Genomic DNA, 14,539 nt, shown 5'->3' on the forward strand with positions numbered 1-14,539 from the left:
TCTGTCTGAATTTGGATAATTTGGTGGGACAGCCGATCTCTGAAAGCCTTCAGAGCGTTCCAGATCACTCGCAACTCCAGAAGATTGATCTGTAGATCGCGTTCCTGGAGGGACCAGCTTCCTTGGGTGTGAAGCCCATCGACATGAGCTCCCCATCCCAGGAGAGACGCATCCGTGGTCAGCACTTTTTGTGGCTGAGGAATTTGGAAAGGACGTCCCAGAGTCAAATTGGACCAAATCGTCTACCAATACAGGGATTTAAGAAAACTCGTGGACAGGTGGATCACGTCTTCTAGATCCCCAGCAGCCTGAAACCACTGGGAAGCTAGGGTCCATTGAGCAGATCTCATGTGAAGGCGGGCCATGGTAGTCACATGAACTGTGGAGGCCATGTGGCCCAGCAATCTCAACATCTGCCGAGCTGTGATCTGCTGCGACGCTCGTACCCGCGAGACGAGGGACAACAAGTTGCTGGCCCTCGCCTCTGGGAGGTAGGCGCGAGCCGTCTGAGAATCCAGCAGAGCTCCTATGAACTCGAGTTTCTGCACTGGGAGGAGATGGGACTTTGGGTAATTTATCACAAACCCCAGTAGCTCCAGGAGGTGAATAGTCATCTGCATGAACTGCAGGGCTCCTGCCTCGGATGTGTTCTTCACCAGCCAATCGTCGAGATATGGGAACACGTGCACCCCCAGCCTGCGAAGTGCCGCTGCTACTACAGCCAAGCACTTTGTGAACACCCTGGGCGCAGAGGCGAGCCCAAAGGGTAGCACACAGTACTGGAAGTGACGTGTGCCCAGCTGAAATCGCAGATACTGTCTGTGAGCTGGCAGTATCGGGATGTGTGTATAGGCATCCTTCAAGTCCAGAGAGCATAGCCAATCGTTTTCCTGAATCATGGGAAGGAGGGTGCCCAGGGAAAGCATCCTGAACTTTTCTTTTACGAGATATTTGTTCAGGGCCCTTAGGTCTAGGATGGGACGCACCCCCCCTGTTTTCTTTTCCACAAGGAAGTACCTGGAATAGAATCCCAGCCCCTCTTGCCCGGATGGCACGGGCTCGACCGCATTGGCGCTGAGAAGGGCGGAGAGTTCCTCTGCAAGTACCTGCTTGTGCTGGAAGCTGTAAGACTGAGCTCCCGGTGGACAATTTGGAGGTTTGGAGGCCAAATTGAGGGTGTATCCTTGCCGGACTATTTGCAGAACCCACTGATCGGAGGTTATGAGAGGCCACCTTTGGTGAAAAGCTTTCAACCTCCCCCCGACCGGCAGGTCGCCCGGCACTGACACTTGGATGTTGGCTATGCTCTGCTGGAGCCAGTCAAAAGCCCGTCCCTTGCTTTTGCTGGGGAGCCTGAGTCGCACGCTGCTGACGAGAGCGAGCGCGCTGGGGCTTAGCCTGGGCCACAGGCTGTCGAGAAGGAGGATTGTACCTACGCTTGCCAGAAGAGTAGGGACCAGTCTTCCTTCCCCCGAAAAATCTTCTACCTGTAGAGGTAGATGCTGAAGGCTGCCAGCGGGAGAACTTGTCGAATGCGGTATCCCGCTGGTGGAGATGCTCTACCACCTGTTCGACCTTCTCTCCAAAAATATTGTCCGCACGGCAAGGCGAGTCCGCAATCCGCTGCTGGAGTCTATTCTCCAGGTCGGAGGCACACAGCCATGAGAGCCTGCGCATCACCACACCTTGAGCAGCGGCCCTGGACGCAACATCAAAGGTGTCATACACCCCTCTGGCCAGGAATTTTCTGCACGCCTTCAGCTGCCTGACCACCTCCTGAAAAGGCTTGGCTTGCTCAGGGGGGAGCGCATCAACCAAGCCCGCCAACTGCCGCACATTGTTCCGCATGTGTATGCTCGTGTAGAGCTGGTAAGACTGGATTTTGGCCACGAGCATAGAAGAATGGTAGGCCTTCCTCCCAAAGGAGTCTAAGGTTCTAGAGTCTTTGCCCGGGGGCGCCGAAGCATGCTCCCTAGAACTCTTAGCCTTCTTTAGGGCCAAATCCACAACTCCAGAGTCATGAGGCAACTGGGTGCACATCAGCTCTGGGTCCCCATGGATCCGGTACTGGGACTCGATCTTCTTGGGAATGTGGGGATTACTTAGTGGCTTGGTCCAGTTCGCAAGCAATGTCTTTTTTAGGACATGGTGCAAGGGAACAGTGGACGCTTCCTTAGGTGGAGAAGGATAGTCCAGGAGCTCAAACATTTCAGCCCTGGGCTCGTCCTCCACAACCACCGGGAAGGGGATGGCCGTAGTCATCTCCCGGACAAAGGAAGCGAAAGACAGACTCTCAGGAGGAGAAAGCTGTCTTTCAGGGGAGGGAGTGGGATCAGAAGGAAGACCCTCAGACTCCTCGTCAGAGAAATATCTGGGGTCTTCCTCTTCCTCCCACGAGGCCTCACCTTCGGTGTCAGACACAAGTTCACGAACCTGTGTCTGCAACCTCGCCTGGCTCGACTCCGTGGAGCCACGTCCACGATGGGGGCGTCGAGAGGTAGACTCCCTCGCCCGCATCGGCGAAGCTCCCTCCGCCGACGTAGTCGGGGAGCCCTCCTGGGAGGTGGCCGCAGTCGGCACCGCACGCGGTACCGACGTTGGGGACCTCACCCCGGGCGATGGGCCAGCCGGCGCCACGCTCGACGGTACCGGAGGCGCAAGCACCGCCGGTACCAGAGGGGTAGGGTGCAACAGCTCTCCCAGAATCTCTGGGAGAACGGCCCGGAGGCTCTCGTTCAGAGCGGCTGCAGAGAAAGGCAGAGAGGTCGATGCAGGCGTCGACGTCAGAACCTGTTCCGGGCGTGGAGGCTGTTCCGGGCTGTCCAGAGTGGAGCGCATCGACACCTCCTGAACCGAGGGTGAGCGGTCCTCTCGGTGCCGATGCCTGCTGGGTGCCGACTCCCTCGGCGACCCAGAGCTCTCGGTGCCGACGGGGGGAGGAGACCGGTGTCGATGCTTCTTCGACTTCTTCAGAAGCATGTCACCGGAGCTCCCCGGCACCGACGAGGAGGACGTAGAATCCAGCCGTCGCTTCCTCGAGGCTGAGGCCGAAGGAGGTCGGTCTCGGGGGGGGCTGTACCGCAGGAGCCCTCAGGGTAGGGGGAGACCCACCCGAAGGCTCACCTCCACCAGCAGGGGAATGGACAGCCCTCACCTGCACTCCTGACGATGCACCACCGTCCGAAGACATCAGCAGACGAGGTCCCGGTACCACCGACGTCAATGCAGTCGCCCGATGCCTCAGCGCTGATGCAGAGACTCGATGCCTCGATGCACCCGATACACTAGCAGCCGAGGAAGAAGGTCTGGACGCTGACGACGTCGATGCACTCGATGACCCCCGGTGCCGATGCCGACGAAGAGCCCGAGAACAAAACGTTCCACTGGGCCAATCTCGCTACCTGAGTCCGCCTTTGTAACAGGGAACACAGACTACAGTTCTGAGGACGGTGCTCGGCCCCCAGACACTGAAGACACGACGAGTGCCTATCAGTGAGCGAGATTACCCGGGCGCACTGGGTGCACTTCTTGAAGCCGCTGGAAGGCTTCGATGTCATGGGCGGAAAAATCACGCCGGCGAAATCAAAAGCCGAAATGGCGAAAATGAGCACCAAAACTTAGAGGGAGAAAAATCTCGACCGAGGCCGAAAAGAGGCCTACCCCGACGACGAAAGAAAACTTACCGGGGCAAAATCTGAAAAAATACGGGAAGGGGCAAACGAAACCCGAGAGGGCTTCCGGAGCACTTCCAAAACAGTTTTTGAGGATTTTCCGAAGAAAAAACACGTCGAAAAAAGCACGCGCGAGGTCGACTTTCCGGGGCTCGAAACGGCGAAAACACAACCGTACCGAGTGTGGACGAAAGAAGACTGGCCGGCTCGAGCCGGTTTCGGGCGGGAAGACGGCCGCGCGGGCGCGCGAGGACTAGCAAAGGACTTTGCTAGTGAAGATTCCGATTGGAGGGGCTGTCGTGGACGTCACCCATCAGTGAGAACAAGCAGCCTGCTTGTCCTCGGAGAAATTAGAAATAGCAGAGGGTGGGAGAAATTCAATATCACAGTGGTATCAGATATGTTTGGGAAGAGATGCAGGCAGGAGTGGCATGAAGAGCTTGGCAGTAGGGTTATGTCCAAAGGCATAGAAAGGGATGTTGGGCTGTGGAAAATGCAGCACACTACACCACCGTTAAATGGATACCGTGAAGCAGTGTAAAATGGGGCTGGTGGCTTCAGAGAGCTATATGAGGGGCACACCAACACACCTTTTTAAACTGCACACCATGGGGGAATTCTGGAAGGGGCTTGGCGAGGAAATACAAAAATGCATAGGAGTAGCATTATCCTTTCAAGGGAAAGAGACACTGTTGGGAGATGAAATATCTTTATTGCTGGCATGAAATTGTGTTTTGTTAAGGCAGGTTGAATGAGAACTCATCCAATGTTTCTCTTTGGCAGGAAAAGATGTCTGGATGTATGCTGCTTTAATTGACCGTCGTTATCGATTGCTCTCCATGGACAAGCAGGATAATACAGCGGCACATAGGTGACATCATTGCATGACACTGCCAATTCAGGTCTGCTCAGAGCTCAGAGAAGACTAGAAAACCTTTCTGAACATGTGCCAGCCTGTAGTCACCTAGAAGTAACTGCCAATTCTGTCAGTCTTTCATCTGCTACAGACTTTCTGCTCTTGTTCTACATTTTCCTGCAACAACACGATGGCAGATAAACTGTGGAAGAAAAGTCAAAAATCAAATAAACACAAACAAGCAAAATTGGGGTTCAAAAATGCCCACAATGCTAAAAAGGCATGGCACTTTTGGACACCCACCATGTATGTATCCATTGCCTGGGCCTTGAGCACAACAGGTCTACCTGCTCTAAATGCTCCTGCATGTCCTCAAGAGCAGCAACATTCTCAAAGAGCTACACTATGAGGCATATTTTCAAAGCACTTAGCCTTCCAAAATTCCATAGGTTTCTATGGAACTTTGGAAGGCTAAGTGCTTTGAAAATATGCCTCTAATCCTCCACACCTGCCAAACCTTCTTCAATGGCACCTACCTCCAAAAAAAAAAAAAAAGGCTGACCACTGAGAATTTCCCAGAAGCCTTGGACTATCCACATGTGGATGAAAAGACAACTACAGTGTCAGAATAGGTTGACATTTGGAATACACACTTACCCAAGACCTTAGAGAAAATGGCACCACTAAAAAAAAAAGGACTCATGCCCCACTCATAAATGCTCACCCTGGTTTTCTCCAGAGCTTCGGATCCTTAAACGCAAATGAAAGAAACTGGAAAGGAGATGGCAGAAATCTCACCTGGATGAACACAGGCTGAACTATAGGAAGCACATGACAAAGTATCACCAAGCCTTAACAGCAACCAAACAATAATATTTCTCTCAGTGCATTGCATAGGCTGCCAATTCAACCAAGCAGATGTTCAGTATGGTAAACAGCTTACTGCAAACCCCCACAACAGAACCAGCCTGCCCAACCAAAACTGAACTGCAATGATTTTGCTGCATACTTTGCCAATAAAATTAAAAGTCTCTACCAGGATTTACAGGCAATCCTACCCAGCCTCCAATCAGTTAGCCAGGAGTGCATAAACTTGCCCCCTCCTGACAGACACATACGGGGCACTTAACCCAATAACAGAGGAGAGCCTTGACAAAATTCTAAGAGACCTTCGACCAACTACCTCCTCCCTCAACTTCTTCCCATCAAAGATAGTGCAGCAGGCAAGTATGGGCCTCATAGAAGGTGCCACTAAAATTGTGAACTCCTCTCTTTCTAATTGGCAAATACCAACAGCAATAAAAAGGGCAGTGGTACATCCAGTGCTCAGACTAGAGATAAAAAGGAAGATGTCATTACAACCCATCTCTGGGGGGTGGGGGGGGGGGGGACTGGTAGAAAAGAAGCAAATATTAGGAAGATTCTGTCCATGTAGTTAAATACATGCTGAGAAAAGAACCTCAACTATACTGGAAAGGAAAATATGAGGTACTTAACCTTACTGGAGTACAGAACTAGAATGGAAGAGGTCAAATGACTCCCCAGGAACTAAGATGAGGTCCGTAAGGGGAGAGAGGTGCTAAGAACCAACTTCCATCTGAGAAAATGAAAATAAGAATGTGACAAGAATTCTTGTGAGCCAAAATCCTCTGAGCTGGGGAAGGGAAAACCAAGGAGATTCACTGGGAACAAAAAGATTAACTCATCTTTGTCAGTGCTCCCAGAAAGACAACAGAATGCCCTAAGAACAGAATTAGCAAAAAAATTACCATTGACTCCACCACTAGCATCTGGTCCCATGATTGATGCTCCATGTGGCACAGAAGCAATCCTATGCAGAAAAGAATTGGAATACTCCCTGAACTTGCTGAATTTTTTTTAATGCAAAGCAGCAATAAAAAGGATGAAGAAACACAGATCCCTCAATAGTGCCAGATCTTACTCTATGTACCCGCACAAACCACATGGCAGTCTGGGGAACCTTTGCTTTTGGATGGGTGCTAAACTTTGACACATTGCACCCACTGATCTGGCTCCTGCTTGCCTCAAGAAAAAAAAAAATCTAGCAAGAGAGGAAGGGGAAGGAAGGAACAGAGTTAGCCTCCCTCTGTTGACGCTACAACCAGAATTACGTCCTGAAAATTACCTCAGGTGGTGTGGGCTGAGCTAGCAGGAAAGGTTAGTGCTTCAGCCTAGTCACTCTGAAATAAATTCTGCTGCCAACTGTCTCTCACACAAGCTCCCTCTGATCTAAAAAAAAAAGGAAAACATCCTTCCCCACAGTGCAGGTCCAAGTTCCCACTTGTTTCCACGAACTGGTACTGTAGTGTTAAACAAATGCTTAATAGTTTGAAGCTCTTCTAATGTTCTGAGGTGAGCAACAACTTCCTATCCAATTAAACCCTTTCCAAGGGAAAAGAAGAAAACAGTGGTGAATGGGGGGTGGGTTGGTGGGGGAGAGGAGAACTCAGACTCCTCCAAGTATCATCCTTGTTCTGGGTCTTTTACTCTCTCTCTCTTTTTTTTTTAATGTAGCTTAAAACCTCAAGTGATATTCCCTTCTGTTCAACTAATGTTCAGTTCCCTAACTGGGGCAGAAGCTGTCTCAGTATCCAGTCCAGTTGCTGCAGTCTGCTCATCACCATCCACTGGAAACAGAGAAATAAGTAGAATTAAAATACTGCACAGTGCCCTGAAGGAGCAAATCACACAGAACTGCTTTGTTTCTTTGTCTCCATTTGCTGGTTGGATATAACACTCAGATTTTGGTATGGATAATAAGGAAGATACAACTTCAAATGGGTCTCTTTGTTTGAAGAGACTACAATAAGCACCTGAATCAGAAGACAGGAAGCACTTCCCCAGCAGCAACTGGGTGTATGTTTCATTCAGCAGCCCCATCACCCAATATTTCAGAAGCTGTTAATACTCTGGGCCCCAGATTGTCACCTCCGTATGGCCAAATACACCTTCCCTTTCTCTGATTAGAGGGTTAAGGATCTCCATATGTTTTTCACTGAACCTGGGCAAAACAATGCCTTCACTGAATGCATCATGAGGCACTCTGTTCAGCGCCTGCCCCTTATAAAAATTCCTATATTTAAAAAATTCCTTACTGAAACCTCTCCAACAATGCATCCATCTTTGCCTGTCCCTAATACCTGTTATGCATGCTAACTTCTGAACTCCCCATATTAAATTGTCCAACATCTTCTCTGCCCTATTGCCATGCAAATATAGCTTGTACCTAATGATTTCCTCACCCTGTCATGAAGTGACTGATTGAATGCCACACTGCTGAGAACCTGCTCTTGCTCTAGAGTAATGACATGTGCTTGCACTGCTCCACCTGCAAAAACCTAATATTTCTGCATCCTGTGCCTTGTATTTGTTTCAAGATGTATAAGACAGAAAAGGAGCAAGCTGCGATTCAATTACAATTTTGAATTTTGGTCACCTTGAGATTGCTTAACTTAGATTGTGAGCCCTCTACAGACAGATAAAATAGCTTCAGTACCTGTATGTAATATGTAAAACCCCTTTGGTTGCACCACTGAAAGGCGGTATATCAAGCTCTGCAGCACAGGAGAAATATTTTCCTGCTGGCTGAACTGAAGGTACTCCTCCTAGTTGTCCCCGAGGTAGACCCCTAAATACCTCGTCTAAACAGAGACCTAAATACATCTGCCAGCCCTGAGCACCCTGACCCAGATTCCCATCCAGTTCCAACTGCCTGCAGATCTCAGAGAGCCTGTTTCCAGGGGCGCATGTGCTTGTAGCCCCCTGCTTCTCCATAAACAATACAGAAGATCTCAAATCTTCAACACAAAATTATTATTAATCTGAATGGCATAGAATAAAATAAACTTCAAAGACTAAAATACAGATACAAAAAAATATAAAAACAGCCAATTAAGCTGCAGTAAAAACATGTTACAGAGGCTTGTATATTTGATGCCATAGCCTGTCTGATGAATTTCATGGTTGATAATATTTCCAAAACTTGAAATATCTTTCAGTTGATGTTTGTTATGTAAGCCACATTGAACCTGTGCTTATCTTGGGATAATGCAGGATAAAAATGTCTCAAATAAATAAGTGTTTGGCAAGACTAACCTTGAGATCACAAGTAGTATTCAGCAGCAAGTTAGAAGGCTTAAGGTCACGATGTAGAACATTGGCTGAATGGATGTATTTTAAACCTCTCAGAATCTGATAGAGGAAGTAACAGATGTGGTCATTGCTAAGGTGTTGCGTCTTTAATAGCTTATACAGATCTGTTTCCATAAGGTCCTGTACAATGTATCTGCAGCAGAATTTAAGGGATCTAACAAATCTGTACATGTAAGCAAAAAAAAAAAAAAAAAAAAATTCTCTGAGCAGGTATTCTACATGAACATAATACTTATGTGGTCAACAGAATTTGTTTTGATCATTGTGCCATACTGTTTGCCCTGCCTCACATGATCCATTACAAATCAGCAGTTTAATATTTGGCCAGAAAAGGTCATTGTCAAAAATGCCAGCATTTAATTCAATCCATATATTCAGCACTGCTATCCATATAGCTAGTGGCACTGAGTATAGAGATATCTGTTTAGTTTAGACCTGCGGCTTACGTGCTGCCACAAAATTGATAGTTTTTGGCCCATCCTTTTTCCTCCCCTAACTTGGTCCACAATACAAGATTTTACATATATAGATAGATAGATAGATAGATATAGACAGATATATATAGATAGATAATTATATAGATATAAAGGAATTACACACTTGCCACCCAAAAGCCAATAATACATGGCTTCCTTTCAAAACTGGCCACAGAATATCAAATTTGGTTTTGGAGATACTGAACTTGTTTACACTACTCTCACACCAAGATGTTAGATCTATGCAAAGAATTAAGACATTACGTGTTTCAGAAAAACCACAGCGGGATAATGCTGGTTAACTATATTCATGGCAGGAATCTAGCATAGGAACCATTGAGGGACTAGGACAGAAACTCTAATAGGATGTTAAAAATAGGGAACATTAGAGATTCCATAGCAGTTTGGAAACAGGTTGCTTCTCTCATGGCTAATCTTTCTTCCCTATTGCAAGGTGAAGGGGTGGAGTGTTAATAAATTGGTGACATCTTTAAACCCAAAGTTCCTGCACACTTGATTCTACAAAGTGTTTTGCCTTCTTGTATGAATATCAGCACCCAAAGAGCACTAACCAAGAAACAAGTAGAACTTATCTGCTAATTTGCTTTCCTTTAGTTCCTCCGAACTATCACAGAGAAGATTAATGGGTTGTCCACACTTACATGCAGGGAGGGACTGAGAACTCTGATTCTTAAGTGAGCCAATAAATACCCTGCACGGTCCCCTTCTAGAATTAGTATAATCTTTTCAAAGCAGAGTACAGAAGAGAGAAAATTCACATCTGTGTTCCCTTCTGTTCCCACTACAGCCACTCATAACTGAAGAATCTCCAAAAGCAGCTGTATACCAAACTAGAGAAACAGAATAATTTTTTGTATACTTCACTTCAAACAGCAAGGCAAAACTCCTCCTTGCAGAGCCCTCTACTAAGAACATAAGAATAGCCATACTGGATCAGATGAATGGGGCATCTAGCCCAGTATCCTGCTTCTAGCAGTGGCCAATCCAGGTCACAAGTACCTAGCAGAAACCCAATTAAGTAGCACCATTCCCAGGGTAAGTAGTGGCTTTCCTATGTCCACCTTAATAACCGATTATGGATTTTTCTTCCAGGAACTTGTCCAAATCTTTTTTAAACCCAGATACACTAACTGCCATTACCACATCCTCCAGGCAATGAGTTCCAGAGCTTAACTATTCTTTCAGTGAAAAAAATATTTTCTCCTATTTGTTTTAAAAGTATTTCCCTGCAATTTCATTGATTGTCCCCCTAGCCTTTGTACTTTTTGAATGAATAAAAATCAGCTCATTTTCACCCGCTCCACACCACTCAGGATTTTGTAGACCTCAATCATATCCCCCTCAGCTGTCAAAGATACCCGCTCGTACACTTATACCTTGCAGAACAGTGAAAACTCAAAAATCAAAAAATACTGAAGAGCAAAAATATAATATGAAACCAATACTGTTTAATTTGTCTTTAACATTAACCAAGGAAATTGTTTGGTAAATCCCTTATTAAAGAAAGGGAAACCTCAACTGCCAGGGACATCTACATCACGGGTTTCATCAATTCTCTGAAACAAGTCACAGTAGAAAATGACTCCACCTTGGAGAAAACAAAAACTATTGTAGCCAAAAACAGAGGAATTTTATAACAAAATACATCAGAACAATATTACAAAGGTTAACATCATGTCAAAATACTGAAAAAATACAAACGCTACATGTACACAGAGGAAAACACTACATAGCTTATCCACCCGGGTGATCTCGGTAACTTATGAATTTTTGCAAAGGCATCCATCCAGGTGAACTCCAAAAGTAGGTCAAATTGTAGCACAATGTAACTCCCTAAGGGGCCCCTTGTTTCGTATCTGCTTCAGGAGGAATCCATCAAAAAAAATTTCAATTGCAATTGAAAGACTGAAAAATTGTTTTTGATGGATTTTTCCTGGATGGATACCATTGCAGAAATTCATAAGTTACGGAGACCATCCAGGTGGATAAGCTAAGTAGTATTTTCCTCTGTGCACATTGTAAGGAATATGCCGAAAGGAAGAGGGACCCCAGCTACCCACCTCAGAAAAGAGAGCCGGAGGGTAGGAGGGAAGACCCTAGGGATGCTCAGGTTTTGCCCAAAAGGGACATAAAGATGGGAAACTACAACTCCCAGAAGGCCACAGGAGAGCTCCGGGGGAGGAGAAGTAGGGTGCAGAACCAAGGAGCTCCAGAAGAGGGCCGCCAGGGAAAAGGAAAACTTGTAAACAGGGCTCCTACTGGCTAAGTCCGTGAAGCCTCCTCACCACCAGCACCGAGCTCTCTGTTTTCCTCTTTGTGTGTTTCTTCTTCTTTCTTGGGCCTGTTTTGGGGGGTTGCAACCCAGCCCCCTTTTCTTCCCCCGCTCCTCGGCTGTTTTAAACCCAGTCCAATTACAGCCAGGGTTCTCTCAGCACAGCTCAATAAAGTCAGGCTGTTTCTAACACAGTCCAATTACAGCCAGGCTTCTCTCAGCACAGTTCAATGGAGTTAGGCTGTTTCAAACACAGTCCAAGTACAGCTAGGCTTCTCTCAGCACAGCTCAATAAAGTCAGGCTGTTTCCAACACAGTCCAATTACAGCCAGGCTTCTCTCAGCACAGTTCAATGGAGCTAGGCTGTTTCAAACACAGTCCAAGTACAGCTAGGCTTCTCTCAGCACAGCTCAATAAAGTCAGGCTGTTTCCAACACAGTCCAATTACAGCCAGGCTTCTCTCAGCACAGTTCAATGGAGCTAGGCTGTTTCAAACACAGTCCAAGTACAGCCAGGCTTCTCTCAGCACAGCTCAATAAAGTCAGGCTGTTTCTAACCCAGTCCAATTACAGCCAGGCTTCTCTCAGCACAGTTCAATGGAGCTAGGCTGTTTCAAACACAGCCCAAGTACAGCCAGGCTTCTCTCAGCACAGCTCAATAAAGTCAGGCTGTTTCTAACACAGTCCAATTACAGCCAGGCTTCTCTCAGCACAGTTCAATGGAGCTAGGCTGTTTCAAACACAGTCCAAGTACAGCCAGGCTTCTCTCAGCACAGCTCAATAAAGTCAGGCTGTTTCTAACACAGTCCAATTACAGCCAGACTTCTCTCAGCACAGCTCAATAAAGTCAGGCTTTGCGCGGGCTCAAAGCCTTGGGTCCCACCCTCTGGGTCAGTCTCTATTCTCCTGACCTCCTCCCGCATTGACCCAGGCCTCTCCCCTAGACCTCCAGTGCTGGCTCAGCCATAGCCAAGAGCTCCATAGGTTCGTCTAAGACCAGCTCAGCCTCCTCTTGCTCCATCTCCTCAGGTTCATTCTCTCCCTCTCCTTCAGTAGCCCAGTCCATTTTCTCCTCCCCCCACCCCTTTTCCAGCTGATTACACTTTTCTTCATTAACTCTGCTAGGCTGCTTTTCCTTCTCCTGCCACCGGTTCCACCACCTCCTCCACCAGGTGGGAGAATCAGCTTTTCCTTTTCCCTGGCGGCCCTCTTCTGGAGCTCCTTGGTTCTGCACCCTACTTCTCCTCCCCCGGAGCTCTCCTGTGGCCTTCTGGGAGTTGTAGTTTCCCATCTTTATGTCCCTTTTGGGCAAAACCTGAGCATCTCTAGGGTCTTCCCTCCTACCCTCCGGCTCTCTTTTCTGAGGTGGGTAGCTGGGGTCCCTCTTCCTTTCGGCATATTACTTACAACATGTAGCGTTTGCACGTTTTCAGTATTTTGACACATTAACCTTTGGAATATTGTTCTGATGTATTTTTTGTTATAAAATTTCTCTTTTTTTTGGCTACAGTAGGTTTTTCTCTGATTGGAATTGTTTTCTACTGTGGCTTGTTTCAGATTGATGAAACCTGTGATAAAAGAAGTTTAAGGGAAGGTCATCTTTATAGGCATCCATGGCAGTTGAGGTTTCCTTTCTTTAACAAGGGATTTACAGACAATTTCCTTGGTTAATGTTGAGGGCAAATTAAACAGAACATTGAAAACACATATTGGGCGGGATCTGGGATGGTCTGGAGGGACCAAAGAAAAGAAAAATTAGCAGGTAAGGTCTAATTTCTTCTTCCTTAGTGCACCTCCAGACCATCCCAGAGAAGACTGATGGCAATTAACAAAGCAGTACATCCCGAGTTTGTTGCTGCTCATGGCTCCTCCCAGTCCAGCCCGACTTCGGAAACACAGATAAATAAAACTCATTCCTTCCAACATAAAGAAAACATGAGTCTGTGAGGAGACAGCCAGAGAGGGCCAAAGTATGGTGGCTAAGCTCTTTTTGTTTTGTTTTTTCACATCAGTAGCTGTTACCCATGGCCAGAGAGGGCCGAGGCACAAAGACAATCTCTACTCACTATGTAGGAGAATCAGGGAGAGAAAGGGGGGAGAAGACTCAGCCACCCAAGTGAAGCACTTCCAGGGCACCAGAGAACCCCCTCAGGCATCAGCTCCACCTAGGTAGTCAGAAACTGAGAACAATGAAATTCTGAGGTACCTCAGAATTTCATGTTTACGTTTAATCATGAACGTAAAATGCATAAATAAAACACAAAAAAAAACTAAGAATGAAACAGATGAAAACCAGGAAAAACCTAACAAAAACAATATCTCTTTTCTACAAAAGGTTTCTTTCTTTTTTTTTTTTTAAAGGGAAAATACCTTAGAAGATTAAACCCCCGACTGTATTGAGGCAGAACATTTTGCCCCCTGGCATCTAGGTTATCTCTTACAGACACCACGTCAGCAGCTCCGCTGTGTGATAGCGTTTTGTTATCTCCGTTATGGGCTTTATGGAAATTCCTCACCTCAAATTGGCAACTCCCATCTTCCATCTCTGCCCTTCTATCTATTCTTGGGAATGCAGGGTTTCATCCGGGCCTTCGTAATGTTTCCTTTAGGAAATGGGAGGAATTATGAATAACACATATGGACGATGTATTAAAACCGGATGGGTCTATTTTATCATTGTAGCCTTTGGGAGAAGGGACCCTGACCAGCATTGCAGATGTTTTCAACCTATCACCAATTACGACATTATATATTATCTTTGGGAGCTGCAGCTTTGACTGCAGGTCATGTAGAGAAATTGCAATTTTCCTTTAACCTGGAGAATAAAGATAGCTTGTTAACCTCTCTATTACACAAAGCCATTTTCAGCTCTCACCCAATAAATCCATATCACACTTCAGTTTAAATGGCCACAGACCTCCATAGTTCACCTGCCTCAATAGACATTATAAAATGGGTTTCAAGAATTCCGCAATTGACTCAAGCTGCAAACTTACATGAATGTCAACTTCGGATATTACACAGAGCCTATTTTTCACAGATGCAGTTGTTTCATGTGGGCAGTATTGATA

At 46.6% G+C, this 14,539-nt stretch overlaps 1 protein-coding gene across 1 annotated transcript in view; it reads right to left on the bottom strand.

Annotated features, from left to right (window-relative positions):
* The window catches only part of MAPK1 (mitogen-activated protein kinase 1), a 132,781-nt gene that overhangs the window by 72,341 nt on the left and 45,901 nt on the right, over nucleotides 1–14,539 (bottom strand). Inside the window, exon 3 of the mRNA XM_030217272.1 lies at nucleotides 8,644–8,833. Within this exon, the coding sequence (XP_030073132.1) occupies nucleotides 8,644–8,833 (190 nt within the window). The remainder of the gene's footprint in view (nucleotides 1–8,643; nucleotides 8,834–14,539) is intronic.

Source organism: Microcaecilia unicolor, chromosome 11, assembly GCF_901765095.1.
Source record: "Microcaecilia unicolor chromosome 11, aMicUni1.1, whole genome shotgun sequence".
In the NCBI taxonomy this organism is placed as follows: Eukaryota; Metazoa; Chordata; class Amphibia; order Gymnophiona; family Siphonopidae; genus Microcaecilia; species Microcaecilia unicolor.